The 19,444-nt window shown below is 50.6% G+C and overlaps 1 protein-coding gene and 1 long non-coding RNA gene across 2 annotated transcripts in view; one reads left to right on the forward strand and one right to left on the reverse strand.

The window, feature by feature from the left end:
- The first annotated feature begins 4,467 nt into the window (after positions 1–4,467).
- The window catches only part of CAVIN1 (caveolae associated protein 1), a 32,366-nt gene continuing 17,389 nt past the window's right edge, over positions 4,468–19,444 (forward strand). The window contains exon 1 of the mRNA XM_006113120.4: positions 4,468–5,141. Coding sequence (XP_006113182.1) covers positions 4,722–5,141 — 420 coding nt within the window. The 5' untranslated portion in view covers positions 4,468–4,721. The remainder of the gene's footprint in view (positions 5,142–19,444) is intronic.
- Positions 4,538–9,967, reverse strand: LOC142821009 (uncharacterized). Its single transcript, XR_012898056.1, has 2 exons — positions 9,410–9,967; positions 4,538–6,679 (listed from the first exon to the last, which is right to left on the reverse strand). It is a non-coding gene; the product is annotated as an uncharacterized LOC142821009 (long non-coding RNA).

Consider the following 19,444-nt stretch of genomic DNA (forward strand, 5'->3'; position numbering starts at 1 on the left):
ATGTCTCTGAGAGGAGCCATGTAGATGAGTTTACTAGACATAGGGAAATGAAGCGGCGATTTAAATAATCACCGCTTCATTTACATAAAAATGGCCGCTGCGCTGTGCCGATCAGCTGTTTGGCAGCACAGCAGGGCAGTCTGGACGCGCCGCGGTCAACAAGGGAAGCCTTTGTTGCTCACTCTGGTAAACCTCATTCCACGAGGCATAATGAAGCGGTCGACAAAGGCTTCCGTTGTCGACCGTGGAGCGTCCAGACTGCCCCGCTGTGCTGATCCAGACTGCCCCGCAAACAGCTGATCGGCACAGCGTGGCGGCCATTTTGATGTAAATGAAGCGGCGATTATTTAAATCACCGCTTCATTTCCCTATGTCTAGTAAACTCATCTACATGGGTTCGTCGACGGAGCCATGTAGTCTAGACATACCCTGATGGTCCCACCAGTTGCCCTGGGAAGATAGGAGAGCTGGAATGGCCCAGTTTGTTTAAAAACTGAGCTCAGTGCCATTGAAATGCACCACACTGACGGCCACCCAGGAGACAGGACTGCACATTTCTATGGAACAGAGACACAAGCAGCTGCAGAAGAAGTCTATGTCCTTCCCCTTCCTGCCTTCCAATTTACCTCCTCCCTCTCCCCTCCCCTTGATCTAGACCCTGTCATGGAGATGAAGGGTTATTCTTCACTGCTCACTCAGTCTTTGGCATTGTAATTTTTCAACTACCAGCAAGAGGGATAAATGTGCCAATTGCAACAGGGTTTTTTGCAGTCTTTACAAAGACGCTAACGCCAGTGCTGTATAAAATTAACAGCTGGGCTACAGCACAGTGGTGGGCAGCCTACGGAGTGCATAAGGCACATAAGGTTTCTATGTGTGGCCCACAAGACTTTTGTTTACTTTTGCCCATGTGCAGGGTTGCCAGATTCTGCTGGTTTCTATCTGCATCGGGTTTTCCCGACTGGTGTTACTAAAGCGACTTGCACATAACGTCAGGGCTTGTGAAGTGAGGGGCGTGCTGATTGCACACAACACTGGTTGGGAGAGCTCCCTCTGCGACCAATCAAAGCGCTGCTACAGTTCAATGGGCACACCCCGCAAATTCTAGGTATGCAAGTGCAGTGAGCAAAACTGCCTTATCCGGGGAGACTTTCTTGGTTATGCCAATCTTGCGGCCCACTTAGATGAAGGAGGCCACTTATATGGCCCACTCGCCGGCCTAGGTTGTCCGTTGCTGCTGTAGAGCAAATCAGTCAAATCCAGTGAGATGTGGAAACGTCAAAGAACAAATTCTGACTGTAGCACAACCAGATCAGTGATGTAGTTGAGTTAAAATGTCGAGGATTCAGCATTCAGGACCAAAAGGGGAAGACGTGGGTTGCCACCTATTGGGCCATCCTGGTATGTCCCTCTGAGAGGAAGCAAGGCCGTGTGCCAATAAATCTTCACATCGGTAATCATCGCATTTCTACTCAAAGGGGCATGACAGCGCCATGCAGAACGAGATTAGAACAGCCCACTTAGCCTGGTTTAGAAAAAAATATTGACCCAGACCTTTATCTTTCCGAGAGCCTTCCACCCAGCTTTACAAGTTCAACCCCCTGCAAGTTTGGAATAGTTGTTCCCTGTATTGCAGACAGGGAAACTGAGGCGTGAAGAGGCACAATCACTTGCCCAAAGTCACACCGTGAGTTAATAGCAGAACTAGAAAGAGGACAAACATCTGCTGACTTCCTGTGCTGTGTGTTAACCACTGTGCCATGCATCCTAGAGCGTGGCTCAGAAACTGATCTTGTGAATAATAGCCGCAGTGTGGTGTGGCCAAAATTACTGTTGTGTGTCTGTGCACGTGTGCATGCAGCACTGACTCATCAGCTGCAAATACTGGAAAGGAAGATGGGTTTGTTTTTTTTTTTTAATCCTTTGGGGTGGGGAGGAAGAAGCCAATTCCCTGGGAAACACTGGACTATTTTTAACTAAGTGTGATGTGGACTTCCAATGGGGCCCCCAAATCTAAATGAAGACCCTGTTGTGAGTCCTGCAGCATTAACAAACAAGCCTGTCCCACGACCGAGAACAGTGGGAAGTGCCGACTGTTGCCGTAGATAATCTAGTGGCTGACGGGCGCCCCAGCTTGGTTACAAAGCAACTATGACTGTAGTAAGCGGGGCTTGAGTCCCTCTGACTGGAACACTGAGGGGCCCATCTTGTTTGCCAGCCGGTGGCCAGGGAGGAGGCTGGTGTACCCAGCTGCAGGATCCCCTCTCCTGAGACAATTCTGATAATCCAAGACCCTCGATGAGATACCAGCTGTGATCCTCAGGGTCTCGGAGCGGCAGCTCTTCCAACCTAACACAGCTCTCCCTGATCAAGCACTGCATCTGCAGGTCACTTTCCTTTGACTGAGCCAATAGGGCCCAAGAGAGAGCTGGTCTTAGCTGAGAGTCAGCCATGCACCTTCGCATCAGGCCTCCTGGCTAGTAACAGAGCTGCTTCCACCAAGCTCTCAAGCATTCTAGCCAAGTGATTTTTCAGGGGATCCTATAAAAGCCAAGGTAATAAACAGGAGGAGGGCTTTTGATTAATATTTAACTGGATAGCTCCTCAGGACAGGGGCTGCTCTTCCTCTATCTCAGCCGTTTCCGGGGCAATGGGGACCCATTTTGACAATTCAGGAAGACTTGGTGACCCAAGGCAATTCAAAACATGTGTGACTGGCTCCTTACGAGCCACCTGGGGAGACATCTGGCGACCCTTTTGAAATGTAATTGCGACCCATATTTGGGTCCCGACCCATAGGGTACGTCTAAACTACATGCCTCTGTCGGCAGAGGCATGTAGATTTGTTTTTTTGGCAAAGGCAAATGAAGCCGCGATTTAAATGATCGCGGCTTCATTTACATTTACATGGCTGCCGCACTGAGCCGACAAACAGCTGATCAGCTGTTTGTCGGCTCGCGCGCTAGTCTGGACGTTCCCCCTGTCGACATCAAAGCCCTTTGTCGGCTGCCCCGGTAAACCTCATTCCACGAGGAATAACAGGGCTGCCGACAAAGGGCTTTGATGTTGACAGGGGGAACGTCCAGACTAGCGCGCGAGCCAACAAACAGCTGATCAGCTGTTTGTCGGCTCAGCGCGGCAGCCATGTAAATGTAAATGAAGCCGCGATCATTTAAATCGCGGCTTCATTTGCCTTTGCCTATGTGTCTAATCTACATGCCTCTGCCGACAGAGGCATGTAGTTAAGACACAGCCATAGGTTGGGAACCCCTGTTCTATCTTCAGCACAGTAAGGAGTATGATCCCCCTGCCATGCAATTAATCATCACCACTGATAATCAGCCCTCTGTTCCCTTTGGGCAGTGCTTTCGGCACTTGTACCCTGGCACGTGCTGAGAGCACGTACTCAGATTCTGTTGACGGACAGGGGACTGACTGCAGAGCTGAGCCGGCTGTTCTCCGGTGGGAGGGTGTGGTCATTTTGCTGCTTGCTATTGGGTTTATAGTCACTCCTTGATTCAAATCTACAAACAGGTATGAGAAGAACACAGCAGTAACACGCCAACTCCTATCTCATGTATGTACTTGCATGTGTGTGTCCACATGCATGTAAATATACAGTCAGGAGTGTGCAATTCAGTCTCATGAATGATCCAAAAGGGACATGCCATGAATAGTCATGAGGGAGTGTAAGCCACTCTTTAGAATACAGGCAGTCCCCGGGTTACGTACAAGATAGGGACTGTAGGTTTGTTCTTAAGTTGAATTTGTATGTAAGTCGGAACTGGTACATATTGTAGGGGAAACTCTAGCCAAACATTTCTCCAGAGCTCAGTTTTATTCTCCTGCACCTCACTTCCCTCAGTCCTTTATTCTCAAGCTGAGGTGTCTGCTGAGAAAAGCCGCTCCGCGTCCCCCTAGTCTGCTGGGGGGAGGGGGCGCTAGCTTCGCATCTCCCTGGTCTGCTGGGGGTAAGTAGCTAGTGCGGGGTTGCCTCACCCCGTTTTTAAGTAGGGATCCGATGTAAGTCGGATCCATGTAACCCGGGGACTGCCTGTATTGACAACCCGCTTGACAAAGGGATTTGAATTTGGAGACAAAGAGGTTTGAATTTTCCAGCTAAGCTCCTGGACTTCTGTGTGCAGTTGTTTCAGCCGTCCTTTCATGTACACAGCTGTGCCCAGAAGGAGCTGGTTTCTGTCTCACAGCTTCCCGGGCAGCTTACAGCGGGGTTTTGTTTTTTCCTCTTGGACAGATTCCTTGGAGTTTTGCACAGAATGCCTTTGAACGTATGGGAAAGAAGAGGCTGCCGGGAGTTTTAGAGCTTTGCATTCCTCCGGGAGTTGTGCCTGTGCTCGCATGCAAACGCCACCGTCTCCCCTCCGCTCCAACTATTTTAATCATTTCAAAAAGGGTGGGTCATCAGGCATTTGGCAGTGGCTCCTTTTATATAGCTAAGGTGGAGTCAGCCAATGGCCTGCAAGCCTGGAAAAATTTGCAGGGCAGTTTCCCTGGACAGCTTTGCAGTGCCGTGCCATTTGAATTTAAGCACGCACATACACACACACACACACACACACAGAGCCGGGCTCTGTGCTCTGCATTTCTGGCTTGCCTCCCAGCAGAGTTGAGTTAGGGCTCGGGTTCAGTTTTTTCGTCTCACTCTGCTCCCTGCAGCAACCGCTTCTCCAGGCTCTGCTCGTCGGGACTCCCAATCAATCATGGCGGACACTCCTCTGCAAATTATTGAGCAGCCAGCTCCCTCCGAGACCTCCGAGGAGCCAGCAGCTGAAGATCCAATTAAATCTGACCAGATCAATGGTGTGATGGTACTCACCCTTCTGGACAAGATCATCGGGGCGGTGGATCAAATCCAGCTGACCCAGACTCAGCTGGAGGAAAGGCAGCAAGAGATGGACAGCGCAGTGGCCAGCATCCAGGGGGAACTCACCAAGCTCACCAAATCACACACCACCACCAGCAACACCGTGAACAAGATGTTGGAAAAAGTCCGCAAGGTGAGCGTCAACGTGAAAACCGTCCGGCAGAACCTGGAGAAGCAAGCTGGGCAGATCAAGAAGTTGGAGGTCAATGAGGCCGAGCTGTTGAAGCGAAGGAACTTCAAAGTCATGATCTATCAGGTAAGAGACTTCCCAGGCACCGTCAATGTGCATTTTCAGTGCTAACGGTACCACCACAGCGGGTTAGAATGATGGTGGCTTAGCTCACACAGCTCCCCTAGATCCATCCAGCATTGAAGTTCTATGATTCTATAATTCTAAGTGTGCCATACATAGGGAGCTGAACAGCACATAAGACAGAAAGTTTAACGTGATAATTTATTGCACTTCAGAGAAAATGAATACAGGAAATTGCATAAAGAAGCTCAGACTAGCCTCAAACACCCTCCTGCAAAAGACCAACAGAGTTTGGATACCTAGCAGAGACAGCTGTTTAACTAAAGGAGGAATAAAAGTGTACTAGGAGCTGGAGGGGGACAGTTTAAATCGGTCATTGCAGACTAGCAGGGATGAGGTCCTTAGTGTGACCAGACACAGTGGGGCTTGCGTGGGTTTATAATATGCATCCTGCAGCAATACCATGGAATAATATAACTCCAGAGTGATGTTTAACATCATACTCCCGGTGGACATAGTAGAGACATTAGACAGAAAATGCAGTGCACATTGAATTCATCCACACCCCCTTTTCCGAAGCCTTGGATCAGCTTTTGCCACATTGTAAAATTCAATATGATCCAGCGCATGTTACAGATTCCTTCAGATCCTAGGCATTCCAGTCATTCAGTTTCACTCTAATGGAGACTCAGCCGCTGCTCCCCTAAGAGCTGAACTCGCCTTTAATCTTTTAATATTAAACAGGCAAACAAACAAAACAAATGCAGCCAGTGGCTCCCACCTCCTCTTCCTCTATGTGTTGGGGTTTAGCTTCGCTTTGCAGAGCTGGGGAAGCCGAAGAGAAACCATATGGGACAGTTAATGAGATAAGGATAGTTAGAAGCATCTGGGTTAATAATAGATGGTGTGAGGGATAAATAGAGAAACATCCACTGCAGCTCACAGGGAAAGGGGGAAGAAAAACCCCATAATATCCACAGCACTTCTTACTAGTGTAGTTTGAAAGGAGATCTAGTCAGGCGGGTTCTGAGGAATCTAGCAAGTAGCGGGACGGATAGAGTTCTCTGATTCACCACTTAAGCATTTATAGTTATATCATGGAGGCTGAAACACTCAAAGATACTAGGTCACGTCAGCCGCCTAAACAGATTTATAAATACTCTTATCGGAAGCTCTGAGTCCTGGGCCTGCATAGAGGGTTAGCGCCAGCAGCGAAAAACGGAGGGTGGAAACAAACCATGGGACGGGAGGGGAGTGAAAGGGGAAGCTCAGGCATACCATCTCTGGCAGGTATTTCAAAGCAGCAGGGAAATGGCCAGGTCCTGATTCCTGGAGGACTGGCACCATGACAGCCTGCTCTTTATTGTGTGCTCTTGGTTGTGATCATTGGAGATTCCTCATGCAAAATAAATAAACCAGTCCAAAACACCCAATCCTGCTTCCATTGAAGGCAGAACTCACATCAGTTTCAGACTCAGCTCCTGAGTTGGAATCAGTTGAGAGAGGGACAGAGGTGAGACTTTCTGCAGCTCAAAGTTGTTCTGTAAAAAATGGGAAGAACGTTTTGAAATCCAGACCGAATAACTCAGTGTGGATTTCCGCATGGGATACCCCCGCCCCCCACTTAAGCGTTAAAGCCCGAGGGTAATACTGAAGGGCTGTTTCATGGAAAACACAGCCTTGCAAGGACTTTAAAAAATGCACGACCTTTCATCACACAGTAGAGTTTGCACAACTCTGTCCTCGTGCCCAGAACAAGCTGCAAGAGTAAGAGTTGAAGGAGGCCTGGGGGCAAGGGTGCGGCTTAGTGCACAAACACCACTGAGCCGCATGAAGCTCCTTTGTGGAGGAGAAGTCATGCATAGAGTCCTGGTCTGGAGCGTGGGCAGGACAGCAAAATCCATGGGAGTCCCTGACTTGAAGTGCCTGAGAGCGAGGGTGGGATGGACAGCAATAATCGTTATGTTTTAACTAGCACAACACTGACAGCCCTCTCTAGCACTCTGCTGCTGTGTTAGCTGTGTCAAAGGTGATCCTGTAATGAGCATTATGACTACCACTGACAGATCACAGGGAATCCCCTGGAAGAATTGGGTGTATTTTTCCAGGCCACTTTCCCCTGCATACAATGGAAAAATAGCTTTGCAGTCAACAGAGAAATTTTCACACTGGTGTCAGCCTTTACTCTTTCTGGATGCTTCTGCTGGCCCATGGGGCCAGCTTTGAACGATTCGCAAGGCAAGAACTATGATTTTTTCACAGAAGAGCTGATTGGGTATTAAAGAATATCACTCTCCCATCCTTTGCCCTGCACTAATCATTCATCAGTTATCCCCTAGTGAGTGGTCCCCAAGGCTGTATGGTTCTGAGGCTGGGGTTAACTGGCAGTGTTTACAACATCTAGGGATGTCTCATGGTTGTGTAGTTGACAGGTTTGCCCCAGGAATGCGGGGAGGGAAGGTTTTGGCCAGGCAGATTTCTGTTTTCAGAAGTTGTGTAGCTGTGTAGTTACCCATCTACAGGGCTGAGGTTCTTCAGCAGTTTCTACCGCAGCTTGCTTGTATGAAAGACTACTGGCAAAAATATCGGGTTGCAGGGCCCAATTTTGGGTCACTCGTTTGAGTAGCCCTATTAAAACCGATGGTTCTACTCCTTTGAGTAAAGGAAGTGGGATTCAGCTCAAGGCGTGTGCTAGGAGAACCAAGATTAACACGCTTCGTAAATTGATAACTGATCATGATCTTAGAATTTATAATATTTATGACAAATCAGATTCTGTCTCTTTGCATATGCTGAAACATGCCTTTTGTGTCAGGAGCCCTGTGAATGCCCACAGGATTACTCATGGGCTAAGTACTTCTTCATCTATTGAGTAACAATTATTGTGTGTTGTTTGCAAAGCGCCAACAGCTGTGACACAATCATCATGATACCTATTGCTGTCCTGGAGAGTTTACAGTTGGAAAACTCCCACTTGTGGTTGTAGAAAACCAGCAACGAATAGTCACAGACCAGTCCCAGAGTCCCACAACTCATGCTCAGTGCTTTCCAGAATTCACCTTCAACAGAGGGCTAGTTGGGATGCTGCTGGGGCTCCTTTTGTTCATTTCGTGTTTCTGAACAATTCCATTCTCAACCTTTAACTGCAGCTATTCGTTAAGCAAGTGTGATGCTCTTTCCTGCTCCCTTGTGATTTCAGTAGCCAGGGGTGAAGCATGCAAAGATTTCGGAGTTTGTTTTATTATGGGGGGGACAAATTTGCTTAATAAACCGGCAGGGACAGAGGAGAGGAGGAATAGCCTCTTCCCAGGGGGGTTTGCCAAAGAAGGATGGGCAGGTGGATTTAGTTCAGAAGAAAGCGGCGCCTTGGAGAAGCCGCAGGACGCAGAAGAGAAGTCAGTTTTAATAGGTGAAGGATGCCTGGTTGTGGCATCTAGTGCTGCAAATTACGTCTTGAGAAGTTATGGAAGGAAGGAATGACACTGAGTGCAAGCAAGACCCCTGGGACTACATGTGGCAGGAGGGCAGATTAAAGCCAGTGCCCTGTTGTGGGACTGTCCTTATCATAGGAGCACAGAGAAAACCAGCGGGGGTTCCTCTGTGTCTTGTTGGCAGCTGAATGTGGTCTGGAGAGCTGAGCATCAAGCATGTCTGTCTTGTCCGCCTTAGAGTCCGGGAGAGAACACGCAGTACTAAAAAGCAGCCACACCCAGGGAACATGCCTGCGTGCACACACACACACACACACACAGGCAGACACAAACACACAGAGACATACACACACACACACTCCACACCCCTACGGTCTGATCGAGCTCCTACTGCCGTGAGGATCTTTACAGTGCCCGTGGCAGGAGTTGGATCAGCCCCCGGGAGCAATGTTAAAAACAAGCAAGCCGATCACAAATGACGCAGCCACCGAGAAGAACGCTGCCTAGGACAAGCTGTGATTCCCGGCCAAAGCACCGTGTCGCCCTAATGTCCCTGTCACAAAGGGGAACGCTGGTGCCCAAGGAGCTGGGTGGCAGAGGGGCTGTGTGCCCATATTTGCAGCTCGCCTCCCCAGAGCGGCTATTAGTGCTGCCTGCCTACCCTCAGGCCATCTGGGAGGGCAGCTTGGGGTCAGAGCTGGGCCGCTTGCCAAGAGAGGCGAGACAGATTGCACCCATTTCCTCATCCAAACAAATCAGGCGCTGGATTCCTTTGGGGCCAGTCCCTACAGCCACAGGGGTCCTCGCTGAGTTAGAAAAGCCACTGATTGGGTGACTCACCTGGGACAGGAGAGCGTGTCTTGTCACGGCGCAGGAGAACCGCGGCGGCTTCCTCCCCACCAGCAACAAGCGGGCTTGTCCTTCGAAATGACAAGATCCTGCTTTTCGAGGGTCAGATTTTGAAAAGCTCAGCCCCTGGCCCTCAACACGTGTGACCTGCTGCTGAGCTCTGTTCAAACTCTGCCCTCGAGCGGTAGTGCTCGACCCATGCTGCCCAGTGCCCCCTTTGTCCCTGTCAGGGCGGCTCTGGGTAGGGGGAAGGAAACAGGCACCCAACACAGACCGGCCTGCCCAAACGGATGCTTTCGGTGGAATCGGGCCACACGGGTGTGGTGGGGACTATTTTTCAGAACTTCTGACAGTCCTGAGGAGGCACCTGGCCCATTTCTTTGACTGCAGGGTCTTGTCTTTTCTACTGGGGAGGGCGACTGTTTGAGAGGCCCCCACAGAACGTCGCCTGCCTCGCGGATGAATCAGAACAGCCGCTCCACGCCCACCAAGAGGCTGGGCAGCTCCGAGAAAGGCCTGGTGGCAACTGGGGCTGGGCTGGAAAACAGATCCCGGATCCGTGATGTGTCAGTGGGCGGGGCCGGGCCAGGAGTATAAATAGCTCAGCTTGGCGGTTAGGCCTCCCGTGGGCCTTATAGGGCTCCGAGCAGCCTGCAGCGGGGAGGGGCGGACGCGGGACTGGAATCTGGACCCCACTGCAGCCATTCGGCTGTTCCTGCTCTGCGAAGGACGGGCTGAAAAGGAGCCTGAGTGTGTGTGTAGGGGAAAATGCACCGATCAAACTGGGGGGGGAAATAGCGCACCAGGCGGAGTGGGAGCCATGGCCCCAAAGAGAGTCCCCTCCGGGCAGTCAGGGCTTCTACGGGAGGAGCACCCATTCTGTCCAGTTCACCACGGAGCCTCGTCCACCTCCCCTGCAGAGCTGGGCTGCCTTGGACCGAGGAGTCTCTGGAGGGGGTGTGAGGACAAGAAAAGACGTGGGAAAGCCAAGCCGGTCTGCAGACTGAAAACCAGCTTGCAAGGGACACAGGCCCGGGGACACAAGGGAAGGGGACACGGAGTCATTGCGCAGGACATTGGCAGGTGCTGCGATTGAGGCTTTTCTTACATGGGGGCGAAGAAGCTCAATGCTTGTGACTGGGGACACACCCTGGAGCTAGGTGCACGGGTGGGCCTGCATCGGCATGTCCCCGGGCTCACGGGAGGGACCGTCCTTCCCCGCCCACTGTTTTGGGTATTTCTCTTTATCACGCTGGAGAGCAAAGCAACGGCTCCATGCTGCCGAGGGAGTCAAATCCCAATTCATCAGTTGGCCAGTTAAATGGGTGGGGAACTGCTCCAGCCCAGGTGGAGAAGCCCCTAAGTCCACATGGCTCCCGTGCCTAGTCCCACGTGGGGCTGGTCTGCTGGCTCTCTGCTCCCAGCCCCGGCCACGCAGAGCAAGTTGCTGGCTGGTGTCCCTATGTGGGTGCCCTGCAGGGCTGGAGCAGCCCTCGGGTAGGGGGCTGCCCTCAGGGAACCGGTTAACCATTACTGGTTAAGGGTAATGCTCACCAGGTAACCAGTTAATCCGTTACCCATTCACATCCCTAATGCTGCCCGGGATCCACTCACACACAACTCCCCGACAGCCACAGGGTTCTGCATACAGCCTCAGGGCAGTGCGTTAGGGGTGCTAGTTTCCCCCAGGCTAATCTGTTTCTATAGGCATGTCCCATGTCCCGGGAGACTGATTTCCGGGCCTGTTAAAGAGCACTGGGTTTATTTGGGGCTCCTTAGAGCACCTTGCTGGGCTGACATAGTGCCTGGCAATGAGAGGACTCATTAGCATAACATGCACATGCAGCTTCCTGGCACATGACGACTTTGCTGTATAAGAAATACAAATTCCACGTCCAGCGAAGTCAAACACCAGGCCTGCCTGCCTGCAGCCCTGCAGCGTTTGGACACCCCTGGGAGATGAGTTTCTCTGCATCAAGAACATCTCAGCCCCACAATGGGAATCAGTTTTGAGGTACCCGGGACTTGGCATGAGAGGCCCTGCTCTGGCTATGTGCAGGGGCTTTGGAATGGGCAGAATTATGATTTAAGCTCTGTACAAATATGATTCAGGTCTGCTCTACACTTAACATTTAGGTCAACGTAGTGACAGGGCCCAGGGCTGTGAAGATGCCACACCCCAGTGTGTTGCAGCTGTGTGAGCCCCTTTGGTGGTGCTGCAGCTAGGTGGATTGAAGAATGAAGCTGTTGACTTACATACCATGTGTTGGGGAGGCGGGGCTCCTGCAGGGATGGAAAAAATCCTTTCCATCTCTGTAGCTGTGCCTGTATTTATGGGTTAGGTCCGCTTCGCTGCAGTACTGTAGCTACGTCTGTTCAGTTTGCATGGTGTAGACGTGACCAGAGTCCTTAGACTTCTCCATTGTCATTATTCCTGCGGACTGCTCCAAGCAGGCCGCAGCTCCCTGGTCAGAGAAGTCTCTAGCACTGCCCTGTTTAGCGTTCATTCACACTGACCTGCATGTTACCCCAGCGCACAGCATGCTCACGCCCCCAGGAACGCCTGGCTCTTTCTGTAAAGGAGAAACGCGTTTCAGAGAACGCCTTTGGATCCAGGGATTACAGTGTCTCTGAAAAGGGCCTCAACATGGCTAAACATCAGGTGAGGCTGCCTGGGTTGGAGAAAAGGAGAGCTGACCTAACTGATGCTCAGTTTTCAGCTCTTCTAAGCTTGCCTGGGAAGAGAGGCCAGAAGAGCGGATATAAGTTTCATTTTCACATCCCTTCGGGTCCCCCAAGATTTGTGGAGGAGCAGAGCCAACCCATGGCAATATCCTGGCCCTTCCTTGCAGTGATGCCGCCTCATTCAGAGAAACGAAAGATTCACAGTCCCGCCATTCTGATTTGCCAGTCTGATTGCTAGACCAGTGGAGTTTGGACAGATTGGAAAAGCATCTCAACTTCCGTCAACTTTCAGGCTTTCCCATGATGGATAGATAGATTAGATAGAGTGTATGGTGATGGATAAATAGATAGATAGATTAGACAGACAGACAGGGTGTATGGGGATGGATGTATATATAGTAGGGCTGTCAATTGATGTGCGTTAATGCCTGTTATTAACGCAGGGAAGTTAATTATTTTAATGTGTTAATCGCAGGCATTAATGCTGCGCTGCCCCTTTGAACCGTTGCTCCGGCACTTCAAAGGGGCAGTTCATTAGGAGCATGGGATCAGCTGGAGTCCCCAGCTGACCCCGGGCTCTGTGCAGCACTGCCCCTTTGAAGCACCGGTCCGACCCTTCAAAGGTAACCAGTCTGTGGTACACTGCCCCTTTGAAGCTCCAGTCCGGTGCTTCAAAGGAGCAGTGCAACATGGAGCCGGGGATCAGCTGGGCACTCCAGCTTATCCCTGGTTCCTAATGCACTGCCCCTTTGAGGTGTAAGGATGGCGCATCAAAGGGGCAGCACAATGTGGAGCCCGGGATCAGATGGAGTACCCAGATGATCCCGGGCTCCGCCTTGCATAGCCCCTTAGAAGCACTGTCGCGGTGCTTCAAAGGAACAGTGCTACATGGAGCCCGGGGTCAGCTGAGGTCTCCAGCTGACCCCGGGCTTCCACGGTGCTGCACCTTGGAAACACCAGGGTGGCCTTTCCAAAGGGCAGCACTGCACCAAGCTGGGGTCAGCTGGGGACTCCAGCTGATCCTGGGCTCCCACAGAGTTGCCCCTTTGAAACGCTGCCACTGTGTTTCAAAGGGGCAGCTGCACTGAGCCTGGGGTCAGCCGAGGACTCTAGCTGATCCCGGGCTTCCACAGTGCTGCCCCTTTGAAACGCCGTCGCAGCATTTCAAAGGGGCAGTGCACGTGATTAATTGTGCAATTAATCGTGATTAAATGTGTTAATTGCGTAATTAATCATGATTAATTTTTAATAGCTTGACAGCCCTAATTGATATATAGATAGATGAGAGACAGCTAGGGTGTATGGGGATGGATAGATAGATATGTGTAAGTTCTGGTTGCACAAGCATGTACATATTGTGCACATATATTCACTGTTCTGTATGTGGATTTGTGTGTTGACTATATCAGACATCCATGTGCTAAGCACCAAAGGACTGGCAAGACAGGGGGTGTTCAGGGGGGCTGACAGCTTCCACAGGCCCCAGGACAAGGTGGGGGGCAGCTCTGAGCCCTAGAAGGAGCGTGCCTCAAGTGGAAGGAGCGGCGCTGGAGCTGCCAATCAATAGCACCATCCGGACTGCAGCACTGCCCCCCCCCACCTCAGAGCAGGACCAAGCGGCCATCCAGAGGCAATTTAAAGGGCTTAGGGATCTGACCACTGAGCCTCAGACCCCTTTGAATGGCTGGGTCCTGGGGCAACTACCCTTTTGCCCTCCCCTGTCAGCAGGCCTGGGGGAGCTACGGAGAATCAGACCCTGCATTTAAAAAGTGCATTTTGTTCTATAGCTGTCTGAATGTATGAGGCCACCAACAGTTCTGTATCGCGCTATTTTCTCATAGGAGCCAGGGCTCGTCCTTGGCTAAGGCTATTCCACTCGCTCTTAAATAGCAGCGTGTCCTGTGGGAGCTAGGAGAGAAACTAAACCAGGGATTGCTTTGACTTCACACACGTTCCGCAACATTTTCCATGCTGCTCCTCTAGGGTGGGGGCCCTGAGTGTGAGCATTAAAATATGCAAGGGTCTCAAGAGGTTAAATCTGAGTAAGTGTTTTCTTTCCCCAACCCACAGCTGCTGTTTAGATCAGAAAACCCCAGCCTGACTGATAAGATCGCTGCTTCCTCTTTGATGCCAGAGCAGCGGTGGGGAATAGCCATTCAGCACAGCTGCATCTGGAGGGGTGGGGAAGGGTTATTTTCAGTGCATGGGTCTGATTTGATTTGGCCCACCCCATAGCTCACATGAATGTGGGGTTTGAATGGATAAAATCTCTCCCAGTGTCTGTGTCCCTGGCAGGAGTTCAGGGAGCGATTCAGGGAACCAGCTGTTCCAGGTAGAAATGCAAACCATCCGTGTGTTCTCCACACAGTGGCGGTATGGGAAGACAACCATGCAAATTCACCAGCTGCTGTGGGGATCCCACTTCCGATGCAGGACATTGCGAGACCCTGGGTGACTCTGAGCAGCTTGGCCAGAAGAAGTGGGTTCACAACTGGATCAGCTCAGAGGGCTTGCTCCATTAACCCGGCAATTCAGCTGGGAGTCCCCGCTGCTGGCCAAGCCACTCAGAGCCACAGGATACGTCTAAACTATATGCCTCCGTCGACGGAGGCATGTAGATTAGTTTATTCGAAAAAGGGAAATGAAGCAGCGATTTAAATAATCGCCACTTCATTTAAATTTAAATGGCTGCCGCGCTGAGCCAACAAACAGCTAGTCAGCTGTTTGTCGGCAGATCGGTGCAGTCGGCAGATCGGTGCAGTAAGGAAGCCTTTGTCGATCGGCGCAGGTAAACCTGGTTTCACGAGGCATACCTGCACCGATTGACAAAGGCTTCCTTGTCGACCCCGGCGCGTCCAGACTGCCCCAATCTGCCGACAAACAGCTGATCGGCAGAGCGAGGCAGCCATTTAAATCTAAATGAAGCCACGATTATTTAAATCGCGGCTTCATTTCCCTTTGCCGATCTGTCTAATCTACATGCTTCCGTCGATGGAGGCATGTAGTCTAGACACACCCACAGTGATGCTGTGGTCTGGGGTCTGAGTCATCTCTCATCCCCCAAACTCGCCCACATGCCTCCCTTTTCTACACACTAGCAACGCTCTGCAAAGCCCCCTCGCATCCCGTCCACTCCCCATCTGGGAGACCGGCTGAATTTCACCGGATTCGCACGGTTAAGTTTGGCTGAGTCCTGTTCTCCACCTTGTCCCAGACACTCCACACTCCAGGGTTTTGCAGAGGACCGTGTGGTCCCCTTGCAGCTACATTCATGCACTGACGTGTGGGGTTTTCACCTGGCAAAATCCCTGTAAATGCCTGATCCAGTGACACGCCTGGTTTGTGACAATGGGGGACAAGCGCAGCCCCTGAAAACCATTAGGCCCGACATGCCTGCAAGGACAAGCCGCTAGCTCTGGGTTTTCACACCATCTTTAAGCGCAATTACTGGGAAATATTCAATGCAAAACTGTAGTTAAAATACCACCCAAGCTGAACTGTGCAGCGGGAAGTCCAAGAACCAAAAGCTTGCCTAGCCCAGCTCTGTTCTGCACCTTTGGCTTCGCTGCTGCAGCAGCAGGATGGTTGCAGGGGGGGGGGGGCGTCACTCAGCTAGTTCTGCTTTCCTTCTGACACGCTTGCTTTTGGCCAGAGAATCAGCAAAGTTAGAGAAGCAAAAAAGCCCTATTAGGTCACGTCTGGCCCATCCTGAGGGAGCCAGGGCAGGCTGTGCATTCAGGTTATTTTCAGTTTCACTCAGACCCCCAGGGCTGTATTTCCACAGCCATGCACAGAGAATTCAGCTGCATGATTTCCCTCCACTGCAAAGGGGAACCACGCTGTCAGGCCAGCCCACACACAAGGCACCTGTACCATTCCCTGTTCGTTAGCCAAGTCTCAAGCTCTTCACTCACTGCAGAGCGCGGCCCCAGAACAAAATCCAATGAAATTATTTAGGCTAGCGCCCAAAACACTTCCTTGGTGCACACTAGGGATGTAAAATCCCAATTAGTCAGTAAACCGGTCAAAGGTTAGGTTAACCTAACGTTTAACTGGTTAGTTGAGTAAGTGGGATTCCAGGTGGGGGACTGTTCCAAGCTGGCTGGAGCAGCCCTCAGCCTGCGGGGTTCCTGGCTCCCAGTTCCCAGGCCCATCTAGGGCTACTGGCTCCCAGCCTGCTGGGAGCTGGCAGCCCTGCACGGGGGCTTGGCCGGGCTGGAGCAGCCCTCCACTCGTGGCAGGCTGCTGGGTGGGGGACTGCTCCAGGGCACCGGTTGACTGGTGACCCGTTCACATCCCTAGTGCACAGGGACAGTTCTTCCACCCAAACCTCCTTGGCAGCTCTCTGGCGCAGGCTGGGGCCCACCCCACCAACGTTTCACGGCTCAGCTGGGATTTATGAGCCGCCAGAGTTAGGGCAGTGTGTTTTGCTGAAGAGCTTTTGTATTATACGGACATGCTGAGCTGCGCAGCAACAAACTACCCCTGTGCAAAGAGCAAAACAAAAGGCCCCAAATAAAAAGAAATGAGATTACTGCTGAATGGCTGGTGGACTTAAAGCCAGAGGGTTGAGTTACTTTCATCCGGGGACGTGAAAGATGTCACACTTAATAGTGATAGAAACACTTAATAGTGATAGAAACACTTAATAGTGATGCTTACCAGTCCCAGTTAACAAGTTGGGGCTGCAGCAACTTCTGTGGTGGGGGTTAGGGGGCTCTCCAGCCCAGATTCAGCGGGCAGGCAGGCTACTCCAGACCAGCTGGGCTTGGGTGGCCTCCTTGCCCTTCCTTTAACTCGTTAAACATTCCTGTTATCTGCTTAACCAATTAAATGGGATTTTACATCCCTACTTTCATCCCATCCCGCTGGATTTCTTAGGCATCTCTCGTGTGCCCAACCCATGGTGTCGAAGCAGCAAGCGTCTGCCCTGTGCAATGCCAGTGAAGTCACTGGTCCACATGGGTGTGGCTCGCCAAGCCAAGCAGTCACTGGTTTGTTCTTGTTTCTGGGACCTCTCCAATATACAAGGCCTGATTCTGCAGCAGTTAATGGGGTTCGAAGTGGCTAGAAAGGAGATTATAGAACAAGATCACAGGCCTGACTCCCTCCTGGTGTGTCCCAGGTTTGAACTGTTTGGCCCTATTGTTTTTATTTAAATAAGGAATAAAACCCATGTAAATGCAACTCTGTGGTATGAATACGATCATGGCCAACCCAGAGCACCAAGTAGCCCTGTACGCACTCAACCTGTTAGCCTTGTCAAACTGCCCAGTATCTGGCTGGAATCTTCTTCCCTGTGCAGTAAATCCCATCGGTTATAACAAATTCCCGAGCCCCCATCTAGCTGCAATCAGGGATGAAGACCAGAGCCGGAGTGAGGCAGGGGAAAGGCAACGCACATAAACATTCGGAATAAAACACCCCAGGATGTTTAGTCTGCCCCATTCAGATGCCGCCTCTAATGTCAATTAATGCCAGTCATTGATCTCCCTGCATAGCATCCGCAGAGCAATTGCCATTGTTATAGGCATAGGCTGTGTCTACACTGGGCCACTTATTCCGGAAAATCAGCCGCTTTTCCGGAATAAGCTGCGAGCTGTCTACACTGGCCCTTGAATTTCTGGAAAAGCAACGATGCTCTACTGTACAAAATCAGCCGCTATTCCGGAAAAACTATTCTGCTCCCGCTCGGGCATAAGTCCTTATTCCGGAACACTGTTCCGGAAAAGGGCCAGTGTAGACAGCCCAGTAGTCTTTTCCGGAAAAAAGCCCCGATCGCGAAAATGACGCTCGGGGCTCTTTTCCGGAAAAGCACGTCTACATTGGCCACAGACGCTTTTCCGGAAAAAGGGCTTTTCCGGAAAAGCAGCCTGCCAATGTAGACGCTCCTTTTCTGGAAATACTTATAACGAAAACTATTCTGTTTTAAGCATTTCCGGAAATTCATGCCAGTGTAGACACAGCCCCATGGTGTTCAGAAATGGCGTTGAGGGTTATTGATTGGACATGGCAGGGCAGCCAGGAAGGGTAGTTTGGAGAGTCAAACTAGCTACATTGCCAGGCTGACAATGGAGTGAAAACATTCTTTCTGTCAGAAGGAAAAAAAGTGTTTTTTTTCCCCTTTTAATCTGTTTACTTACCCGTTTCCTAGGGATCTGCCTTCATCTGATTCATTACTGGGCAAAGGCAGCCTTCCAAACATGGCCTTGCTGTTTATATTCATTCCCCCGACAGCCCCACCTTTGCTAGATTCCTGCGCCCTTCTCCAGCAGGTCCAAATGAGCACTAGTACATATGATAGGGAAGCACCAATCTGTTTGCTCCCATCAGCCTATTAAAGAGGGGAAAAGGGCCTTTAAGGATGCAGTTTCCCACTAGAAACGTTTGGGAGATTCCCAATATCAATGAAGGGAAGATATTTGAGGATGGAAAGAATTTTGCTGGATGTGGAAAGATCGAATGAGGGCCTACAAGATTAGCCCTTTAAAGTTTATCTATATATCCTTCCCTGCAGTAAATAGGATGAAATTCAACAAGGACAAATGCCAAGTACTCCACTTAGGAAGGCACAATCAGTTGCACACATGTAAAATGGGAAATGTCTGTCTAGGAAGAAGTACTGCAGAAGGGAGTGGACCACAAGTTAAATATGAGCCAACAGTTTGACACTGTAGCAAAAAGAAAGAAAAAAAAGCACAAATAATTCTGGGATGTATTAATAGGAGTGTTGTAAGCAAGACAGGAGAAGTCATTCTTCTACTCTACTCTGCACCGATTAGGACTCATCTGAAGCATTGTGTCTAATTCTGGGCACCACATTTCCAGAAAGATGTGAACAAATTAGAGAAGGTCCTGAGAAGAGCAACAAAAATGATGAAAGGTCTAGAAAACATGAGCTATGAGGGAAGGCTGACAGAATTGGGTTTGTTTAGTCTGGAAAAGAGAAGACTGAGAGGGGACATGGTAACAGGTTTCAAGTACCTAAAAGGGTGTTTCAAGCAGAAGGGAGAAAAATTATTCTCCTTAACCTCTGATGACAGGACAAGAAACAATGATCTTAAATTGCAGGGGAGGTTTAGTTTGGACATTAGGAAAAACTTTCTGTCAGGGTGGTGAAGCACTGGAAGAAATTGCCTAGGGAGGTTGTGGAATCTTGGTCATTGGAGATTTTAAAGAGCAGGTTAGATAAATACCTGTCAGGGATGGTCTAGCTGAGAGGGCAGGGGACTGGACATGATGACCTCTCAAGGTCCCTTCCTGTCCTGTATGATTCTTTCCATATCCTAGACAGGACCAATAACCTCTTTCTACAATTGTTTACTATATTGTATGCAGTGA

Source organism: Pelodiscus sinensis, chromosome 29, assembly GCF_049634645.1.
Source record: "Pelodiscus sinensis isolate JC-2024 chromosome 29, ASM4963464v1, whole genome shotgun sequence".
Taxonomy (NCBI): Eukaryota; Metazoa; Chordata; order Testudines; family Trionychidae; genus Pelodiscus; species Pelodiscus sinensis.